The sequence below is a fragment of the Cervus canadensis genome, chromosome 7 (genome assembly GCF_019320065.1).
Source record: "Cervus canadensis isolate Bull #8, Minnesota chromosome 7, ASM1932006v1, whole genome shotgun sequence".
Taxonomy (NCBI): Eukaryota; Metazoa; Chordata; class Mammalia; order Artiodactyla; family Cervidae; genus Cervus; species Cervus canadensis.
In genome coordinates, this window is record NC_057392.1 from 30850352 (window position 1) to 30874288 (window position 23937).

At 41.3% G+C, this 23937-nt stretch overlaps 1 protein-coding gene across 3 annotated transcripts in view; it reads right to left on the reverse strand.

Annotated features, from left to right (window-relative positions):
* The window catches only part of TBC1D5 (TBC1 domain family member 5), a 566988-nt gene that overhangs the window by 66032 nt on the left and 477019 nt on the right, over positions 1–23937 (reverse strand). For all 3 annotated transcript variants that reach the window (XM_043474806.1, XM_043474805.1, XM_043474807.1), the window contains one exon: positions 217–467. In XM_043474806.1, coding sequence (XP_043330741.1) covers positions 217–467 — 251 coding nt within the window. The remainder of the gene's footprint in view (positions 1–216; positions 468–23937) is intronic.

Sequence of the window (23937 nt, forward strand, 5' to 3'; positions counted from 1 at the left end):
GACTCAAATGCAAGCACACTGAGGCACAAATGTTAAGAAAGTACTTTAACAAATTACCTCATAAAAAGTTCCTAAGAACAGTATAATATCTGAAATCCCCACTTAAAAAGAATCTAACATGTTTTACAGCTAAGTTTTGCATTAATTTCTCGTTCTGGGATGGTAGTTCCTCGAAGTCAGGTGAGGAAGGCCCAGGTTCTAGCATCTTCCCCTTACCTTTGTTCAGCTGCACGGGCATGCTTTCCGATTTCATCAGCCTCTGCTGCTGCTGCTGCAGAGCGTGCCTGGGGGCTTCCGCAAAGGTCTTGGTGGGAGCCGCGGCCGGGGAGGGGGCGCCGCCACTGCCCGCTGCCATGGGGCCGCCAGCACCGCCCGGGGCCACCGCGGGAGAAATCAGCTTCCTTCCGAAGTTAATCAGGCTGTTTGAGACCTTATTTATATTTAGGGGAGCGCCTTTGGCATTGGTCCTGTAAAAAAAAAAAAATAGGTGGAGACACATTATTTACATTAGAGAACAACTCTATTTTACAGGGCACCCCACTCCAGTATTCTTGCCTGGAGAATCCCCAAAATGGAGGAGCCTGGTGGACTGTAGTCCATGGGGTCGCTAAGAGTTGGACATGACTGAGACTTCACTTTCACTTTTCACTTTCATGCACTGGAGAAGGAAATGGCAACCGACTCCAGCGTTCTTGCCTGGAGAATCCCAGGGACAGGGGAGCCTGGTGGGCTGCCGTCTATGGGGTTGCACAGAGTCGGACACGACTGAAGCGACTTAGCAGCAGCAGCAGCTATTTCACATATTCTGTTATATAAAGACATGCTTTCAAAAGGGCCATTTATGAGCTCAGGTACACAAAGCGAGGTATGGAAACTTAAAGTGACCACAGAACATCCAACTGTAAGATTTTTGAAGATGTGGCTTATGGAATTTTTTTTGTTCACTTTTCATTCCTTTATTCAGCAGGGCCTAACAGTGCCAACACTACAGCCGCCTAAAACACAGTGCCCCTCCTGGAGAGTCCAGGCAAGAAGTACATTTGTTACACTACCATGGAAGTAGGTGGTGACGGAAGCCTGCGATGCAGGCTCTGAAGGGGCGGTCAGGGCTGGGCAAGCCTGGGGTGGTCGCAAAGGGGAGCAAGGGTGGGAACAGGTCTCCCCCAAGGCCGTGTTTCCCCCGATTCTGAAACAGAAGCGTCTCTGACAGCCATGCAGCCAGCTCGCAGAGTCCATCACGGTCCGGGCCCCGAGAGCTGAGTCAGACCTCCCCCCGCCCTCCTTCCAGCCCCTTCCCACAGCCCTGCTCCCCTTTCCCGACACACCACGTTTTCCTGGCCTGCCCGTTGTGTGTCCAGTGCAATAAATGTCATGGAGACAGCACGTTGGTCTCCATCCTGCCGGTGCCAGCACACACTAGGTGTTCTGCCAACACTGTTACAAGGCAAACGGACCCTTCTCACCTGGTCCCCGGCCACGGCTCGCCGCCCACAGGCAGGGTCCCAGCGCTGCTCCCAGATCCCCCGCCCCATCTCGGCATGCTCTCCTTCCTGCTGTGTCTTCCTAGGAGCATGCCGCCTGGTGCGTGTGCACTCGTGCGCACGGCTGCAGCCCTTCCCCTGTGAACGCTCACTCCTTCCTGGTCTCGCCCTCCTCACAGTCTCGGTGAGTGTTCTGTGCTTCAGCCCCAGCCCACTCAGTCTGGCTGTGGTCCCCGGCTCTCGGCCCACCCCCGAGGTCATAGTGACCGCGCTGCAGAGCCCAAGGGCCACCCTCACCAAGCCGCTCAGCACTCAGCCCCGCTCCATGCTCCCCTCCTGCTCACACAGGCCTCTCCTGGAGACCGGGGTTTGCCAGCGCCAATGCTCAGCCTGGCAGAGAGGAGACACCGAGTAAACATGTGTTAAAATGAAAGATTACTTCCCAAACGAGTCGTTGGCTTTGAGCATCTCGGGGCTATTATCCGGAAGACCAGGTAAGATTATTTCACTTGCGGAACACTGTCCATGTCAATATCAGTTTGTAATCCAGTCATTAACAGAAGCTTATTTTCTCACATTTAGCTTTGTTTTCACAAAAGTAGGAAGTGGAAAATCAAATCTGAGAGATTTACTTGTCATGATTTTAGTCACCTTAAATTTTGCCGTCATTTCCTTTTCTCAGACCTATCTGGCAGCACATACACGGTAATTCTCCTATGTTTCATGTGACAGCTGTATCCTTGCCATTACTAGCTGCTGTTCAGTCACTGAGTTGTGTCTGACCCTTTGTGACCCCCTTGACTGCAGCATGCCAGGCTTCCTGTCCTTTACTGTCTTCCCAGAGTTCGCTCAAACTCATGTCCATTGAGCTCGCAATGCTACCTAACCATCTCATCCTCTGTCAACACCTTCTCCTCCTGCCCTGCTCTCAATCTTTCCCAGCCATCAGGCTCTTATAGATAGAGCTCTTGATAGAGGAAAAAACTGTAAAAAACAATATTGCACAGGAACCTGTAATGTTAGGTACATGAATCAAGGTAAATTTGAAGTGATCAAACAGAAGACAGCAAGAGGGAACATCAATGTTTTAGAAATTAGTGAACTAAAAAGGACGGGAATAGGTGAATTTAACTCAGATGACCATTATATCTACTACTGTGGGCAAGAATCACTTAGAAGAAATGGAATAGCCATCATGGTCAACAAAAGAGTCTGAAATGCAGTACTTGGATGCAGTCTCAAAAATGACAGAATGATCTCTGTTTGTTTCCAAGGCAAACCATTCATTATCATGGTAATCCAAGTCTATGCCCCAAAAAACAGTAATGCTGAAGAAGCTGAAGTTGAATGGTTCTATGAAGACCTACAAGACCTTCCAGAACTAACACCCCCAAAAGATGCCCTTTTCATTATAGGGGACTGGAATGCAAAAGTAGGAAGTCAAGAGATACCTGGAGTAACAGGCAAATTTGGCCTTGGAGTACAGAATGAAGCAGGGCAAAGGCTAACAGAGTTTTGCCAAGAGAACACATTGGTCATAGCAAACACCCTCTTCCAACAACACAAGAGAAGACTCTACACATGGACATCACCAGATGGTCAATACTGAAATCAGATTGATTATAATTTTTGCAGCCAAAGATGGAGAAGCTCTATACAGTCAGCAAAAGCAAGACTGGAAGCTGTGGCTCAGATCATGAACTCCTTATTGCTAAATTCAGACCTTAATTGAAGAAAGTTGTGAAAATCACTAGACCATTCAGGTATGACCTAAATCAAATCCCTTATGATTATAAGTGGAAGTGACAAACAAGCTCAAGGGATTAGATCTGATAGACAGAGAGCCTGAAGAACTATGGACAGAGGTTCATGACACTGTACAGGAGGCAGAGATCAAGACCATCCCCAAGAAAAAGAAATGCAAAAAGGCAAAATGGTTGTCCAAGGAGGCCTTACAAATAGCTGAGAAAAGAAGGGAAGCCAAAGGCAAAGGAGAAAAGGAAAAATATACTCATTTGAATGCAGAGTTCCAAAGAATAGCAAAGAGAGATAAGAAAGCCTTCCTCAGTGATCAGTGCAAAGAAATAGAGGAAAACAATAGAATGGGAAAGACTAGAGATCTCTTCAAGAAAATTAGAGATACCAAGGGTACATTTCATGCACAGATGGGCACAATAAAGGACAGAAACTGTATGGACCTAACAGAAGCAGAAGATATTAAGAAGAGGTGGCAAGAATACACAGAAGAATTATACAAAAAGATCTTCATGACCCACATAATCACAATGGTGTGATCACTCACCCAGAGCCAGACATCCTGGAATGTGAAGTCAAGTGGGTCTTAGGAAGTATCACATCACTACAAACAAAGCCAGTGGAAGTGATGGAATTCCACTTGAGCTATTTCAAATCCTAAGACGATGCTGTGAAAGTGCTGTACTCAATATGCCAGCAAATACGGAAAACTCAGCAGTGGCCATGGGACTGGAAAAGGTCAATTTTCATTCCAATCACAAAGAAAGGCAATGCCAAAGAATGTTTAAACACCTGCACAACTGCACTCATCTCACACACTAGCAAAGTAATGCTCAAAATTCTCCAAGCCAGGCTTCAGCAGTATGTGAACTGTGAACTTCCAGATGTTCAAGCTGGTTTTAGAAAAGGCAGAGGAACCAGAGATCAAGTTGCCAATATCTGCTGGATCATCAAAGAAGCAAGAAAGTTTCAGAAAATCATCTATTTCTGCTTTATTGACTATGCCAAAGCCTTTGACTGTGTAGATCACAACAAACTGTGGAAAATTCTTAGAGAGACGGGAATACCAGACCACCTTACCTGCCTCCTGAGGAATCTGTATGCAGGTGAAGAAGCAACAGTTAGAACTGGACATGGAACAATAGACTGGTTCCAAATTGGGAAAGGAGTACGTCAAGACTGTATATTGTCACCCTGCTTATTTAACTTCTATGCAGAGTATATCATGAGAAACGCTGGGCTGGATGAAGCACAAGCTGGAATCATGATTGCCGGGATAAATATCAATAACCTCAGATATGCAGATGACACCACCCTTATGGCAGAAAGCAATGAAAAACTAAAGCGCCTCCTGATGAAAGTGAAAGAGGAGAGTGAAAAAGTTGGCTTAAAACTCAACATTCAGAAAACTAAGATCATGGCATCTGGTCCCATCACTTCATGGCAAATAGATTCGGAAACAATGGAAACAGTGAGAGACTTCATTTTTTCGCATTCCAAAATCACTGCAGATGGTGACTGCAGCCATGAAATTAAAAGATGCTTGCTCCTTGGAAGAAAAGCTATGACTAACCTAGATAGCACATTAAAAAGCAGAGACATTACTTTGCCAAAAAAGGTCCATTTGGTCAAAGCTATGGTTTTTCCAGTGGTCATGTATGGATGTGAGAGTTGGACTATAAAGAAAGCTGAGCACTGAAGAATTGATGCTTTTGAACTGTGGTGTTGGAGAAGACTGTTGAGAGTCCCTTGAACAGCAAGGAGATCCAACCAGTCCATCCTAAAGGAGATCAGTCCTGAATATTCATTGTAAAGACTGATGCTGAAACTGAAACTCCAATACTTTGGCCACCTGGTGTGAAGAACTGACTCATTGGACAAGACCCTGATGCTGGGAAAGATTGAAGGAGGGAGGAGAAGGGGATGACAGAGGATGAGATATTTGGATGACATGAGTTTGAGTAAACTCTGGGAGTTGGTGATGGACAGGGAGGCCTGTTGTGCTGCAGTCCATGGGTTTGCAAAGAGTCGGGCACAACTGAATGAATGAACTGAACTGAACTAGATACATCTCTGAATAGATAAACTAGACAGAGTTCTAAAACATAACTGATCCACAGTTCTATCGTAAAAAGCAAAGGGCCTATGCTTCTTCTTTCCATAAAGTTTTCTCTAATGATTCTAGCTAATATTACAGGCTAGATATGGGAGACTTGGAATTCAGCTTTATAAAAGAAAGAGCTATTCATTTATAACACAATTAAATGTGAAAAAATCCTTTTCCAAATAGTTTATTTTGCATTATTTCATCTTTAAAGAAATGAGCTACTTCATGTCCTTCCAAAAATTGTTGAAAATAATGTTTCCTAATAGAGATAACGATACATAGTGATGACGCACTACTTGTAATTTTCAGCTACTTCCTAAGGAAGTAGAGCCTTTCTATTGACAGACATTACAGCTTAGCAACAGGGAAGGCACTCGGAACGTGTTTATTGAGAGAATGAATGAGCGACAAGTAAAGAAGTCATAATTATGGACTCAGAAGGCATTCACCTCTGGCACGACATTGCACTTAGCAGCCTGTGTGCAGTCCCCTTCTCTGCAGTCAGTGGTAGTGGAAAGAAGAGCTGTTATGATATTGAAGTTCCACTGCATTTTAGTTTCGCTTGTCTTCAAGTCGAGATTCATAATTCACAGATATGAAGAAGTTATAATATTGTTACCCTTTTTTACAAACAAAAATGTACTAGTCGAATTCCCATATTGCCAGTTCTAAAATTTATATGTTGATAAAAGTACTAAGAAACTGCTAGTGCATTATCAAGAGACTATGGTTAATGCATCTTCATTACTACTAATAACCAGGAAAAACATATAGATCAAGCTCATGCTGAGCAATTTTTCATCTAAATAGCTCCGAAAAGGGGATGAGCACTGTTATCCTATTTTGTATAGTTTTTGTTTTTAACCAATTTCCCCTCATCCAGTACCCAGAGCTTCTAGAAGAGTATTTTATTTTGAAAACAACTATTGAAGGTGACTTTGTATTTTCAGTTAGAAACAATCTTAACCAAGGTACTTACAGAGCAAGCATGCTAAGCACATTGTCCACTGATTGTGTTTCAGGCAGGACAATGTTTATGAGAAAGTTAGCTAAGAAAGAACTTAAATATTAGCAGCAGCATTCTTCCCAAGATGTACTAAGCAATCTGCAATAAGCACTACTGGCTATTAAATCACATGTGCTAAATGAATGAAAATTAATGCAGCTGTCAAGAGAGTTGATGGACAGTGAGGGCTGGACTAGTCTGGGATAAAGATGAGACCAGTGTATACAGAGGGCTAAGGGGGCTTTGGAGTTAACAAGACAATGAATATCAAATCTAATGAGTGCCTAGTTCTATGTAATTTCAGTAGTGTTGTTCACTACACACTATAATTAAAAATAGTACCATGTAGAAGGAACTGCTTCAAAACTGAGCCAAGAATTTACTTTCGGCACAAGCTTCTTCAACAGGTTAAATCGGTAGCAACAGAGGCATTTTTTGGAAGATCCACGAATCCTTCAAAACACCTGTACCAGAACCTGACCTGGCTTCATGGTTGGGCCCCTTTTATTCAGTTTCTGGGACTCTGGAAATGGTGACTCTTGCTGCCTCTTTTTACCAACTCAATCTCTTGCAGCCTTGCTTTGTAACCTGCATTCCATTTACCGAAAGAGCTCCTAAGTTCTCCAATACCTTTTTACTACCAGGATCATGAGCTTTTCTCATTAACCTAAAAGTTTTCTAAAGCTTTTTTTGTTTTAAAAGTACTGTCTCTGTAAAAATTCTTCACAACCTTTTCTTCCTGGTATCCAAATCTTGACACCACCCTGATTTACTTCCTTCTTACCTAGAGGTTTATTTTTTAAGTCTAATATTAAATATCTAATATTTGTTTACCTCACTCCTTTTGTAATAAAATTTTGTTAGATGCTTGCTTATATTTTTGTCAAAAGAATGAGTTTTAAACTGATTTTTAATTATTTTCATCTATATCCCCAAAGGTTGAATGCTTGGTTCATCCATGCAATCATTCATTTTTCTTTCTTTCCCAATAAAAGCATTTAAAGCTATATATTTGCATCTGATTAAAGCAACAGCATCATAGATTTTCCTCCAATTTTAAATAGTCTGTTGATTATTGTTATTTAGATATATTTAAAATTGTAGCTAGTTGGGTTTGTTTTGTTTATTACTCCTTTTGTTCTGTTAAATGAAAACAGAAACAAATATCTGAATAATGGAAATAAGGAAATACTCTGATTTTTTCAAAAGAATTGTGGAAGCCAAACTGTTAAATAAACTGCTTTACACAAATATTTTTACTAATTACTTGGAAATGGTTGAATTTATTATAAGCAGCCAGTCTGGTTCACTAAAAACAAGTTGTTCTAAGAAAACTTTACTTCTTAAGATCAATGAAACTGAAAGCTGTTTCTTTGAGAAGATTGAAAAAAACTGATAAACCTTTAGCCAGACTCAAGAAAAAAAGGAAGAGGACTCAGATCAATAAAACGAGAAATGAAAAGGGAGAAGTTACAATTGTTACTGCAGAAATAACAAAGGATCATAAGAGACTATTACAAGCAACTGCATACCAATAAAATGGACAACTTGGAAGAAATGGACAAATTCTTAGAAAGGTTAAAACCTTTCAAGACTGAACCAGGAATAAACAGAAAATATGATCAGACCAATTGCAAGCAATGAAATTGAAACTGTGACTAAAAATCTTTCAACAAACAGAAGTCCAAAACCAGATGGCTTCACCGGTGAATTCTATCAAACATTTAGAGAAAAGCTAACATCATCCTTCTCAAACTCTTCCAAAACTGCAGGGAGAAGAACACTTCCAAGCCCATTCTACGAGGCCACCATCACTGTGATACTAAAACCAGACAAAGACATCACAAAAATAGAAAATTACAGGCCAGTATCACTGATGAATATAGATGCAGAAATCCTCAACAAAATACCAGCACACAGAATCCAAAAATACATTAAGAGGATCATACACCATGATCAAATAGGGTTTATCTCAGCATTGCAAGTATTTTTCAATATATGCAAATCAATCAATATAATACACCATATTAACAAACTGAAGAATAAAAGCCATATGATCATCTCAATAGATTCAGAAAAAGCTTTTGGCAAAATTAAACACTGATTTATGATAAAAACTCTCCAGAAAGCGGGCACAGAGGGAACCTACCTCAACATACCAAAGGCCATAAACTACAAACCCACAGCAAACATCCTTCTCAACGGTGACAAGCTGAAAGCATTTCCTCTGACTGTCCACTCTCGCCACTCTTATTCAACATAGTTTTGGAAGTCCTTGCCACAGAAATCAGAGAATAAAAGGAAACAAAAAGAATTCATATTGGAAAAGAAGTAGTAAAACTGTCACTGTTTGCAGATGACATGATACTATACACAGAAAATCCTAAACTTGCCACCAGAAGACTACTGGAGTTAAACGATGACTCTGGTAAAGTAGTAGGATATGAAATTAATGCACAGAAATCTCCTGCTTTCCTATACACTGACAATGAAAGATCTGTAAGATAAATTAAGGAAACAACCCCATTTACCACTGCAACAAAAAGAATAAAACACCTAGGAGTAAACCTATCTCAGGAGGGAGAACACCTGTACACAGAAAACTACAGGATACTGATGTAAGAAGTCAAAGACAACACAAACTAATGAGGAGAGATACACCATGCTCTTGCACTGGAAGAATCAACACTGTGAAAACCAGTATATCATCCAAAGCAATCTACAGATTCAGTGCAATCCCTTGCACATCACCAACGGAATTTTCCACAGAATTAGAACAAAAAATTGTATAATGTGTATGGAAATACAAAAGACTCCAAACAGCCAAAGCAATCTTGAGAAAGAAAAAGGGAGCTGGAGGAATCAGGCTCTCTGACTTCAGACTATATATATAAATACTGTAATCAAGACAGTATGGTATTCATACAAAAACAAAAATACAGATCAATGGAACAGGAGAGAAAGGCACCCATGTTCACCTAATCTTTGACAAAGAAGGCAGGAATATACAATGAAGAAAATATAGTCTCTTCAATAAGCAGTGCTGAGAAAACTGGTCAGCATTATGTAAAAGAATGAAATTACAACACTCCCAAACATTATACACAAAAACAAACTCAAAATGGATTGTAGACCTAAATGTAAGGCCAGACACGACAACACTCTTAGAGGAAAACATAGGCAGAAGACTATCTGACATTTGTTGTTGTTGTTCAGTCGCTAAGTCTTGCCTGACTCTTTGTGACCCATGGACTGCAGCACACCAAGCTTCCCTGTCCTTACTATCTCCTGGAGTTTACTCAAACTCATGGCCACTGAGTCAGTGATGCCATCCAACTAACTCATCTTCTGTTGCCCCCTTCTCTTCCTGATTTTAAATTTTCCCAGAATCAGAGAATTTTCCAATGAGTCAGCTCTTCACACATCAGGCAGTGAAAGTACTGGAGCTTCAGCTTCATCATCAGCCCTTCCAATGAATATTCAGGACTGATCTCCTTTAGGATGGACTGGTTGGATCTCCTTGCAGTCCAAGGGTCTCCCAAGAGTCTTCTCCAACATCACAGTTCAAAAGCATCAGTTCTTTGGCACTCAGCCTTCATTATGGTCCAACTCTCACAACCGTACATGACTACTGGAAAAACCATAGCTTTGACTAGATAGACCTTTGTCAGCAAAGTGATGTCTCTGCTTTTTAATATTGCTATTTAGGTTTCTCACAGCTTTTCTTCCAGGGAGCAAGCATCTTAATTTCATGGCTGTAGTCACTGTCTGGAGTGATTTTGGAGCCCAAGAAAATAAAGTCTGTCACTGTTTCCATTGTTTCCCCATCTATTTGCCATGAAGTGATGGGACTGTTTGCCATAATCTTAGTTTTTTGAATGTTGAGTTTTAAGCCAGCTTTTTCACTCTCCTCTTTCACCTTCATTAAGAGGGTCTTTAGCTCCTCTTTACTTTCTGCCACTAGAGTGATATCGTCTACATATCTGAGGTTGTTGGTATTTCTCCCAGCAATCTTAATTACAGCTTGTGATTCATCCAGCTCAGCATTTCGCATGATGTGCTCTGCACAGAAGTTAAATAAGCAGGGTGACAACATACAGTTTTGTTGTACTCTTTTCCCAATTCTGAACCGGTCAGTTGTTCCATGTCCAGTTCTAACTCCTGTTTTTTGACTCGCATACAGGCTTCTCAGAAAGCAGGCAAAGTGGTCTGATATTTCCATCTCTGTAAGAACTTTCCAGTTTGCTGTGATCCACACAAAGGCTTTAGCGTTGTCAATAAAGCAAAAGTAGATGTTTTTCTGGAATTCCCTTGCTTTTTTTATGATCCAATGGATGCTGGCAATTCAATCTCTGGTTCCTCTGTCTTTTCTAAACCCAGTTGGTACATCTGGAAGTTCTCATTTCACATACTGTTGAAGCCTAAGTTGAAGAATTTTCATCATTACCTTGCCAGCTAGCATGTAAAATGAGTGCAATTGTGCGGTAGTTTGAGCAATCTTTGGCATTGCGCCTTTCTTTGGGATTGGAATGAAAACTGACCTTTTCCAGTCCTGTGGCCACTGCTGAGTTTTCCAAATTTATTGGCATACCGAGTGCAACACTTTCACAGCATTATCTTTTAGGATTTGAAATAGCTCAACTGGAATTCTGTCACCTCCACTAGCTTTGTTCGTAGTAATGCTCCCTAAGGTCCACTTGACTTCACATTCCAGGATGTCTGGCTCTAGGTGAATGACCACACCATCATGGCTATCTGGGTCATTAAGACTTTTTTATACAGTTCTTCTGTGTATTGTTGCCACCTCTTCTTAATATCTTTTGCTTCTGTTAGGTCCTTACTGTTTCTGTACTTTCTTGTGCCCATCTTTGCATCAAATGTTCCCTTGGTATCTCTAATTTTCTTGAAGAAATCTCTAGTCTTTCTCGTTCTGTTATTTTTCTCTATTTCTTTGCATTGTTAATTAAGAAGGCTTTCTTATCTCTCCTTGCTATTGTTTGGAACTCTGCATTCAGTTGGGTATATCTTTCCCTTTCTCCTTTGCTTTTCACTTTGACATAAATTTCAGCAAAATCTTTTCTGACCCACCTCCAAAAGTAATGAAAATAAAAACAAAAATAAACAAATGGGAAGTAATTAAACTTAAAAGCTTTGAACAGCAAAGGAAATCATATACAAGACAAGAAGAGAACACCTAGAATGGGAGAAAATAGGTGCAAACAGATAGCTGACAAGGGAGTCATCTGGAAAATACATCAATGGCTCACGCAGCGCACGCAGCTCACGCAGCTCTGTATGAAACCAAACAGCCCAGTCAGTATACGGGCCAACACCCTAAACAGACCTTTCACCAGAGAAGACATACAGGAGGCCAGCAAACACATGAAAGGATGCTCAATACCACTAATCATTAGAAAAATGAAAACCAAAACTACAACGAGGTACCACCTCACACTGGTCAGAATGGCCATCATCAAAAAGTCTACAAACAATAAATGCTGGAGAAGGTGGGAGAAAAGGGAATTCTACACTGTTTGGAGGAATACAAACTGGTCTAGCCACCATGGAGAACAGTATGGAGGTTCCTCAAAAAACTAATTAATAGAACTACCATGTGATCCAGCAATCCCATTCCTGGGCACATAACCAGAGAAAATCACAATTCAAAAGATACATGAACCCCAATTTCACAGCAGCACTATTTACAAGAGCCAGGACATGGAAGCAACCTGAATGTCTACAACAGAGGAATGGATAAAGAAGAGATGGTACATATATACAATGGAATATTACTCAGTCACAAAAAGGACCAAAACTGTGCCATTCACATAGACAGACCTAGAGTCTGTCATACTGAGTGAAGTAGGTCATAAAGAGAAAAACAAATATTGCATAACATCACTTATATGTGGAATCTAGAAAAAAATACAGATGAACTTGTTTGCAAAGTAGGAATGGAGCCACAGACATACAGAACAACTTATGGGTACCACGGCAGGGAAGAGCAGGCAGGATGAACTGGGAGATGGGGACTGACATAAATACAGAGTGTGTGTGTGTGTGTGTGTGTGTGTGTGTGTGTGTGCTGAGCTGCTTCTGTTGTGTGTGACTGTTTGTGACCCCAAGAACTGTAGCCCGCCAGCCTCCTCTGTCCATGGGGTTCTCCAGGCAAGGATACTGGAGTGGGTTGCCATGCCCTCCTCCAGGGGATCTTCCCAACCCAGGGATCAAACTGCTGTCTTCTGCATCTTCTGCATTGCAGGCAGATTCCTTACCCACTGGGACACTTGGGAAGCCCATATATACACCACTGTGTATAAAATAGATAATGGATAAGGAGCTACTGTACAGCGCAGGGAACTCTACTCAGTCCTCTGTGGTGACCTAGATGGGAACAGAATCTTAAGAAGAGGGGGTATATATACACGTGTAACTGATTCACTTCATTGTACAGCAGGAACTAACACACCATTGTAAAGCAACTATACTCCAATAAAAATTAATCTAAAAAATAAGACAACTTTATTTCTTATTTGAAGTGCTGACCTCTGTTAGATTTTTATTAAGGTGCCAGTGAATATAATACATGCTTAGTTGTATCTGAACAACTGTACCTCATGTGTACTGCTGAATCTTCTGGCACTCCTCTGGTGATATGTGTCTCAGACTTGATTCACAGACCTGCTCAGCGGTACTTTTTAAAAAAATTTAAGGTCATAATCTTTTGTCATTGAGTTATGTAATTTGGGAAGAGTTATTTAGCCTGTTGTCTGGACCTTAACTTCCTTATCTTTAAACCAAAGGGTCTGAGGTATATGACATTGTGTTCCTTCTAGATAGAAAACCCTATAGTTTTATGACTTGAAGAAAGAGAACATGTGCTTATTAATTTGAGACTAAAAGCTACAGAGGCACCCAATATATCAGATAAAGTAATCAAAATTTAAAATACTCTTAACTGGACAACATGAGAAATAAGTGAAAGAAATAAAATTTAATGGAGATTAAAAAAAGCTTATGCACTTAGGTTAAAATTTTTTACAAGTGCACACTATACATAGAATAGGGAAGTGTGGATTAACATGAATGCATGTTAAAAAAAAAAACAAAACAAAACACCACCAAACTCCCAAACATGAATGTTTTGGTTTGGTCCCCAAGGCTAATCTGAGCCTATGCTGATGTTGGAGAAAAATAAGATTCTGGGGCTGCATGAATTCCAGGCACGTGAACTTCTGGTTTCCAGTCCAGCATGTAACAACCTTGGAAGTCTTTACTCTGCCCTAACAACAAATAAAAAGCTGAACAAACTGAAAAAAAAAAAAAAATCAGCTTTTTCATAGCTCTATAAAAGAAGTGAGATCAAAGGGCAAACTGCTACCCCCAGATTGGAGAGAGTGATAGGTGAATACAGAGCATCATGACCTCCCAGAGTGGAAACCCACAGGAACCAGCGCCGGGGCAGGGAAACTGGAACTGTAGCTGAACTGCTAGAGGCTCCATGTGGACAGATTGAAAGTTAAAATCTCCGAGGGGACCCAGTCATAGGGGTGAGGGGCCATCCTAAACTTCTGTCCGTTTTACGTCCTGGACTTCTACCACGTGTTCGTGCCAAATATGGGAGAGAAAGTGTGGTTCGGACAGGGGCAGAGGGAAAAGAACCATCTGAAATACACCCGAGCATATTGTTCTCAAATGGTCTGCCCTCAGGAGAAACACTCAATCAGTCTAACCTGCTGGGAATTGTTCAGAGTCTAACTGACCTGTGGGAGGGGAAGTACCTAATCCTGCTGCTGCTGCTGCTGCTAAGTCGCTTCAGTGGAGTCTGACTCTGCGACCCCATAGACGGCAGCCCACCAGGCTCCACCATCCCCGGGATTCTCCAGGCAAGAACACTGGAGTGGGTTGCCATTTCCTTCTCCAATGCATGAAAGTGAAAAGTGAAAGTGAAGTCTGTCAGTCGTGTCCAACTCTTCGCAACCCCAAGGACTGTAGTCCACCAGGCTCCTCCGTCCATGGGATTTTCCAGGCAAAAGTACTGGAGTGGGTTGCCATTGCTTTCTCCAGCATACCTAATACTAGCCCTCTCTCTAAACATCGTGTCCTACCCTAAGTTGGGGGCTGCAGCTGAGAGGCATGTGTCAAATTCAGAGACCAGAGGCCTTGGATCACTAAATGACTGAGACCTACTCATAGGTCTCACATTAAAAAGTAGAGACATCATTTTACCGACAAAGGTCCATCTAGTCAAAGCTACGGTTTTTCCAGTAGTCATGTATGGATGTGAGAGTTGGACTATAAAGAAAGCTGAGCACCAAAGAATTGATGCTTTTGAACTGTGGTGTTGGAGAAGACGCTTGAGAGTCCCTTCGACTGTGAGGAGATCAAATCACTCAATCCTAAAAGAAATCAGTCCTGAATACTCATTGGAAGGACTGATGCTGAAGCTGAAACTCCAATACTTTGGCCACCTGATGCGAAGAGCTGACTCACTGGAAAGGACCCTGATGCTGGGAAAGATTGAAGGCGGGAGGAGAAGGGGACGACAGAGGATGAGATGGTTGGATGGCATCACTGACTCCATGGACATGAGTTCGAGTAAGCTCCAGGAGTTGGTGATGGACAGGGAGGCCTGGCGTGCTGCAGTCCATGGGGTTGCAAAGAGTTGGACACGACTGAGCAACTGAACTGAACTAATCATAGGACTACAGAATGCTTCCTCTCCTCCACATCTTATCACATTACTAAAGGCCTATTTTTGGAGTTATTTTACCCAGTACAACATGCCCAAGTATTCAAAATAAATAAACAAAAGATGTACTCAAAAAGCAAGAAGCAAAAAACCATAGTTTGAAGAGAAAGAGCAAGCAAGCATCAGAACCAGACTCAGATATAGCAAGGATACTGAAATGATCAGATGATCAGACTGGAAGTTTAAAATAACTATGATTAAAATGCTAAGAACGCTAATGAATAAACTAAACAGCAGGCAAGAACAAATTGGAAATATAAGCAGACAGGAGGAAATTCTAAAGAAAAAAAAAAGAAATGACAGAGATAAAAAAATACTGTAACATTAAGAATGTCTTAGATGGGCTTATTACTGATGGACACAGCTGAAGAAAGAATTTCTGAGGTTGAGGATATTTCAATAGAAACTCCTCAAACTGAAAAGCAAATAGAAAAAAGACAGAAAAAGCAGAAGAGAATATCCAGGAACTAGAGGACAACTGTAAATGGTATAACAGCCACATAATGGGAACAGCAGAAGGAGAAAAAAGAAAGGGACAGAAGAAGTGTTTGAAACAACAATGACTATGAATTTCCCTAAATTAATGTCACACAACAAACCAAAGATTCAGAAAGCTCAGAGAACATCAGACAATAAAAATGCCAAAAAAAAAAAATTATACTTAGTCATATCATTTTTAAGCTATAGAAAAATCACCGAAAAAAAAAATACTGAAAGAAGCCAGAAGGGGAAAGAACAGCTTACCGATAAAGGAACAAAAATAAGAACCGCATTCAAATTCTCCTCAGACACCATGCATGCAGAAGACAGTGTGGTGAATAAAATGTTGAGAGAAAAAAAACACCGATGTAGAATTCTGTACCCTGTGAAACTAGCCCTCAAAAGTAAGTATGGTATCTGTATGTATAAATTATTGCCTTACAGTAAACAGATATTATTATTTAATAGTAAATATAGTACATGACTAGGAATAGGTGAGTGTCTGTGCTGTAGAAGGTAACTGTGCAGCTATGGCAGCCAGTTTTGGTGACGCATGGATTTCTGGCAGAACTGAGTTTTGTCTATAAAATGGGGCAGAACAGTAGGGAGGTATGCCGATTATGACGGAGGAAGAATGGCCAGAGATGCAGGGGCACAAGCCCACCACCACAGCAGAGCTGCCAGGAGGAAAAGCAGTGCTTCTGCATGCGGCTTTGAAAACAAGATGAGGTACAAAAGATGCAGAAAGTCACAGGAGACAGTTAGAAGGCCATGACCTGGGAAACCCTTCCTAATGATTTAACAGGCTCCATTTAAAACAGCAAGAACTCCATTTCTGGGACCATCTAAGCTGAGCTTAGAAAATCCTTTTTAGACAAGGAGGCTTCCTAGCTGGGCCGAGAGGCAGAGTTCGAGGAGAGTGCTTTCTGCCTCTCTTGATGGCAAGTGCTGGGCTGGGCCAGCCGCCTCCTACATCGCAGTCACCATCCTGCCGAGACACAAGGTCACAGAGAGGCCTGAGGCCAGCGTGGGCCCTTGCGGGACAGTGACCGGGCCCAGCTCAAGTTTGGAGGCCTCCCTGGCTGCCCTGCCTCAGTTCCACCCTTGGATTCTAGGCTTCTTGCCTTTCCTTCCACCTCTAGCATCATCTTCCCTCTGAGACCTTTTTTCTCCCTTCTTTTCCTTTCCTTCCATTACAATCTCCTTTCTATCATTTTCTCATCTCGTTCTACCCACTCTTTTCTCCATCATAAAAATATATAACTTAGGTTAAAATTACCTTCTTAAGTGCAAGTTGTTGGAAAAAGTAAATATAAACACATGACTTTGGTTTTACGATAGAAACGATACTCTCTTTTCATCTCTACAATTTTCTAGCCTGCCATTATTGACCTAGCCCAGATTATGATTCATATTTACCTCTTTCATGCTTATTATATACATTTATCTTTTATTTAGATATTTAAAACAGTTGTCATGGTTGCAAAATAATACTTTTCAAGATGATTCTAACATTTGAGCTAACATTCGGGATGTACTCACAAATTCTCTAAGTTAAAGGTTTCAAATTCTGTAAAACAAAGTGGTTTCCAAACTTTCTTAATTCTTTACCTTTAATGTTGAGTGTATCAAACTTGCTTCAATGAAGGACATCTATACTTAATTCTAATTTGTTTGCCATATCATGAGGTTTCTGCTATCTCAGAAAATGAACTGTCTCCATATATCATGAAACTCAAGATTTTACAGGTCTTTATAAAAACTACATGATAAAAATTAGCTTGCTATTACTCATTCCTTAGGAATCTGACTTTCAAGTGAAACATGTTTCCTTTCAGCTATAAAAATGATGACTATTTTGCGTGTGGCATGTAACTCCTTGTTACTGTGATATGAAGCAAAAGAAGTGCTTGTTAGGGCCAGAAAAGCTGGCCCTGTGAGAGAGTGGACATGTTAGACTGTGGGGCTCAGCTAACAGGGTCTGAATATAATTGATAATATTTAATGTAACAAATAATTAGCAATTGTGCATAGACTGTGGTCATATAAAAATCATGAGATGAACTCCCTAAGACCTATCTGCAGGAATAAAGTTCGAGGTTTCTATTCCAGGGCAGTCGTTTTCAACTAATTTACTTTCTGGCCCAGTGTCTGAGAGGGATACAAATCTCTCCATTAACCGTGGCTCACAGGAGTCTCTGGTCTAGGGAAACACAGCAGAACGGAAGAGGATACAATCTTGAGATGCCACCTGTTGGGGAGCTTTGCCCCGTCACCTCTCTACCTTCACTCTGAGAATCACCACATATCTTCGCACTTGAAAAAAAAAAATCACATGCAGCTATACTTAAACACATATCAAGAATCAACTCTTAAGAGTTTTAAGGAAAAAGATACGTTTTAAGAAACTTTCCTTTAAGTTTTAATGAAAGGGAGTCAATAAATATAAAGAAATGTATGAGTCCATGTAAAATTCCAAGGAAACAGTTACATTAAAAAAAAAAGTATAGCCTGGACTTCCCTGGTGGCGCAGTGGATAAGAATCTGCCAGCTGATGCAGGGGACACGGGTTCAGGCCCTGGTCTGGGAAGATTCCACGTGCTGGGGAGCATCTAGGCTGTGTGTCACAACCCCTGAGCCCACGTCCTGGAGCCTGCACGCAGCAGCCACTGGGCCCGCGTCCTGGAGCCTGCACGCAGCAGCCACTGGGCCCGCGTCCTGGAGCCTGCACGCAGCAGCCACTGGGCCCGCGTCCTGGAGCCTGCACGCAGCAGCCACTGGGCCCGCGTCCTGGAGCCTGCACGCAGCAGCCACTGGGCCCGCGTCCTGGAGCCTGCACGCAGCAGTCACTGGGCCCGCGTCCTGGAGCCTGCATGCAGCAGCTAGTGGGCCCGCGCGCCTAGAGCCTGTGCTCCATAACAAGAGCAGCCCCTGCTCACTGCAACTGGAGAAAGCCCTCACAAAGCAACAAGGATCCAGTGTAGTAAAAAAAAAAAAAAAAACCAACAAAAGAAGTAGAGTCCCAGGTGGGAACAGGTTACATGCAGAAAAAAAGAGGAATTTATTTTCTCTCAATTGAAAAACAATCTATAAGACCTGCACTCTTAAAAACTATGCAACACTATGGAGAGATGAGATGAAGACTAATTGAATGAAGAGACAGTCCATGTTCATGGATTAGATAATTCAGTAATATTAAAGTTTCAGTTTTTTCCAAACTGAATGTAATTCCAATCATATCCCAATAATTTTTATAGAAAGTGACATGCACATTCTACAATTTATATGGAAATGCAAGGAACCGAGAATAGCCAAAATAATAAAAAAAAAGAAAATCAAGACTTGCTATGACGCTACATAATTAAGCTAGTGTCGTACTAGAGAAAGGACAGAGTGTCCAGAAATAGACTCCTATCTTTATGGTCAATTGATTCTCAGCCAAGGATCCAATTTAATTCAATGGGGGAAGGGGGGGATTTTATATAACTGGTATTCAACTGCTGGATACTTGTATTGAAAAAGACGGGCCTTAATTTTTACTTCACTCCACACACTGATTTGACATGGACCACAGATCTAATACAACTGTTAGCACCACTCCAGTTCTGAGAAGAATACAGAGTATCTCTGGAACTTTCAGGGTTAACTCAGCATGCCTGGGCTCCCCAAACCCTGAGCACGCCAGCTCAGGACTGGCCCTCCAGGGACAACTGAGAGGGGACCTCCAGCCCTTGGAATGTCCATCTGATATACGTGTCTTTGTAGACCTGGGACCTTGAACCACAGCAAACAGTGCATGCCAACAATGAGAATTAGGCTAAAAGTCTGTTTCTGGTCCACCTGGGCCCTGCCACACGGCCTCCGTCTGACCAGGGGACTGGAGACGGACAGCTAATGTCCTCACAGGGCTGCTCCCTGACCGCACGACTGACCTCCAACCGAACCCCGAGGGCACCAGGTGCTGGGGAACATCCTGGGGCAGCACTTCCTGCGTGCCACCCTACACGGTTCAGGCAGATTTAAGCCCTCACTGCAAGGGGACAACAGGCAACCACACCTGGTTTCTCCCAGACTGCGGACGGAAAACGCTGCCTGTGCGTCAGCAAACAGAGGACACCCCTGGCTTCTCCCAGACTGCGGATGGAAAATGCCACCTGCGTATCAGCAAACAAAGGATGTCGCAGCCCTCAAGCCATCACATCACAGCCTCCCTGCCTGCGAGCGCTGACGAACTCAGGGTGGGAACCAAGGCCCTCCAACTGGCAGCCCACCGCGGCAGCCATGGCGTGGTGCACCCCGAGGGTCTCAGGGTGAGAAAACAGGGCCCCAGACAGCTGAGGTGCAGATCAAAGCAGGGATTTCAGGGAACACAGACTCTTGTGTCTTTCCACACATAGAAAAGCACTATATTCCTTCACTTGAAATATTTGGTTTTAATTAACAGTAATCTTTCGATGTTCTGACTACCCACCTTCGTTGCAAAAACTCCTATATAACCTGGCTTCCCACTTTGCGATTTTGGGTCAGTCCCTCAGAGCAATCTGAGAGTCCTGTCTTGGACTTGAAGTCCTCAGAAAGTCTGCGAAATAAAATATAACTCTCAACTTTCTAGGTGGTTCATTTTCAGTCAACAACACCAACTTTTTTTTCTTTCTTGATTTTAATCTGTATCCTTTTGCCATAATACACTATAAACATGGGTCTAACAACTTTTCTGAATTCTGTGAGTCCTTCAAGTGAACCACCGAAGCCAAGCATGGTCTTCAGGATCCTGAACAAAGGAGACTTAGATGAATCTTAGGAGATTTCATAGATAGGAATACAAAATTCACTAGCCATAAAGGAAAAAAACTGAAAGAAGAAATGTCACTGAAATGAAAATTTTCTGCTCATTAAAAGGCATCATTAAGAAAATGAGCAGGCAAGCTGCACACTGGGGGATAATATTTGCAGTACATTTATCTGACAAAGACTCCTACCCAAAACATATAAAGAATCCTTAACAAATCAAGAATAAAAAGACAAACAACCCATTAAAAACAGGCAGACTACTGGGACAGTCCAAAAAGTAATCACCAATATGCCATGAAAAGATGCTCAGGAAAACGCAAATTAAAACACAATGAGATACCATTTTATACCAACTACAATAGATAAAATCAGAAAGATTGACAGTAGCAAATGCTGGCAAAGATGAAGCTCAATTAAAACTCCCAAATATTGCTGGTGAGCAGGGGAAAAGGTGTAATTACTTGGTGAAAACAGTTTGTAGTTTCTTATAAAGTTAAACATACATCTATCCTATGCGTGCTAAGTCGCTTAGCACAGGTGAACTCTGTGTGACCTTATGGACTGTAGGCCACCGAGCTCCTCCGTCCATGTGATTTTCCAGGCAAGAATACTGGAGTGGGTTGCCATTTCCTTCTCCAGGGGATCTTCCCAACCCAGGGATCAAACCCAGGTCTCCCAGAATTGCAGGCAGATTCTTTAGGAACTGAGCCAGAGTAATTTAATTTCTAAGTGTTTATCCAAGGGAAACATAAACATATATCCAGCAAAAACAACAATAACAAATGAAAACATCAAAACACTTGTACAAGAATGTTCATAGTAGTCTTGCTCAAAACACCCCAAATCTGGAAATAACCCACTATCTATCAACAACTGAATAAACAACTTGTGGTACATCATATAGTGGAATTCAGCCCAAGAAAAGAAAGAAACTACTGCTATATATAAAACAATATGCCTGAAGTGCAAACACATTAATCTGAAGGAAAAAAGGGCATACTATGTGTCTCCATTCATGGGAAAACCAAGAAAAGGGGAAACTCAAAACAAGGGAGCAGAAATCAAAAGTGGTTGCCTTGGGATGACGAGTTGGATATGACCACAATGGGACAGGAGGGGACTCTCAGGTGACAGAAATGTTCACTCCAGATACACTGTCTTAGATGGCGGTTACAAGACATGGGTTTGATCCCTGGGTCAGGGAGATCCCCTGGAGGGGGAAATGGCAGACTGCCCCAGTATTCCTGCCTGAGAATCCCACGGACAGAGGAGCCTGGCAGGCTACAGTCCACAGGGTCGCAGAGAGCTGGACACAACTGAGCCTGCATGCAGAGGGGAAGTGTACACAGCTATCAGAACTCATCAGACTGAACACTTAGGATCTGTGTCTTATGTACAAATTATACTTACATTTTTTAAAAACGGAGAAAGATTTATTTACTCTGCCCTAAAGAGGAGATAGTGTTACCAATTTACCTAAATTGGTTAGGAATTAACAACTCTCTTTGATACAAGAGAAAGAGCATTTCAGACACAGAAGTGCTTATAGCACAAACTCCTATTTGAGCATAAAAATATCACAAAATTATATTTATATAGAAATCAGTGTCCTTTGAAATTCTGATTAGCCAATTAACTACTAATAGACTATAACCATGGACTTCTTGGCTTCATGACTCGGGAAATATTATTAGCATATTATTTCTTTACCATATTTTAGCAATAAAATACTTCAGAGTAAATATAATAAAGCCTCATTTAAAAATTCTTGTGGACCATATAATATGGAAATTAGCTAGAAGAATTTTATAATGCCTTTTAGGTATTCAAAACAGTATTTATTTATTCAGTCATTAAACTACTGAGTACTGGAAACAGTGCCAGGTACTGTGCTAGGCCCTGGGAACACGAGGATTCCGTCCCCGACATCAGTGCGGTTATTCTACAAATGACGCTAGAAAGTGCTCGCTCATTTCATGCGTGTTGGAACATGTTCTCCGCGCCAGGTGGCGAGGAGACAACAGCAACACAGGCAGACGCGGCCCCTGCCCTCACAAGGCTCGGACGCGAGTATAAGACGACTGTTAGAAGAAGGTCTGAAACATATGAAGGCTAAATAACACGCTTCTGAATAACCAACAAATCATAGAAGAAATCAAAAAAGAAATCAAAATATGCATAGAAATGAATGAAAATGAAAACACAACAACCCAAAACCTATGGGATACTGTAAAAGCAGTGCTAAGGGGAAGGTTCATAGCATTACAGGCTCACATCAAGAAACAAGAAAAAAGCCAAATAAATAACCTAACTCTACACCTAAAGCAATTAGAGAAGGAAGAAATGAAGAACCCCAGGGTTAGCAGAAGGAAAGAAATCCTAAAAATTAGGGCAGAAATAAATGCAAAAGAAACTAAAGAGACCATAGCAAAAATCAACAAAGCTAAAAGCTGGTTTTTTGAAAAAATAAACAAAATTGACAAACCATTAGCAAGACTCATTAAGAAACAAAGAGAGAAGAACCAAATTAACAAAATTAGAAATGAAAATGGAGAGATCACAACAGACAACACTGAAATACAAAGGATCATAAGAGACTACTACCAGCAGCTCTATGCCAATAAAATGGACAACTTGGATGAAATGGACAAATTCTTAGAAAAGTATAACTTTCCAAAACTGAACCAGGAAGAAATAGAAGATCTTAACAGACCCATCACAAGCAAGGAAATCGAAACTGTAATCAAAAATCTACCAGCAAACAAAAGCCCAGGACCAGATGGCTTCACAGCTGAATTCTACCAAAAATTTAGAGAAGAGCTAACACCTATCTTACTCAAACTCTTCCAGAAAATTGCAGAGGAAGGTAAACTTCCAAACTCATTCTATGAGGCCACCATCACCCTAATTCCAAAACCAGACAAAGATGCCACAAAAAAAGAAAACTACAGGCCAATATCACTGATGAACATAGATGCAAAAATCCTTAACAAAATTCTAGCAAACAGAATCCAACAACATATTAAAAAAATCATACACCATGACCAAGTGGGCTTTATCCCAGGAATGCAAGGATTCTTTAATATCCGCAAATCAATCAATGTAATACACCACATTAACAAATTGAAAGATAAAAACCATATGATTATCTCAATAGATGCAGAGAAAGCCTTTGACAAAATTCAACACTCATTTATGATTAAAACTCTCCAGAAAGCAGGAATAGAAGGAACATACCTCAACATAATAAAAGCTATATATGACAAACCCACAGCAAGCATCACCCTCAATGGTGAAAAATTGAAAGCATTTCCCCTGAAATCAGGAACAAGACAAGGGTGCCCACTCTCACCACTACTATTCAACATAGTGTTGGAAGTTTTGGCCACAGCAATCAGAGCAGAAAAAGAAGTAAAAGGAATCCAGATAGGAAAAGAAGAAGTGAAACTCTCACTGTTTGCAGATGACATGATCCTCTACATAGAAAACCCTAAAGACTCTACCAGAAAATTACTAGAGCTAATCAATGAATATAGTAAAGTTGCAGGATATAAAATTAACACAC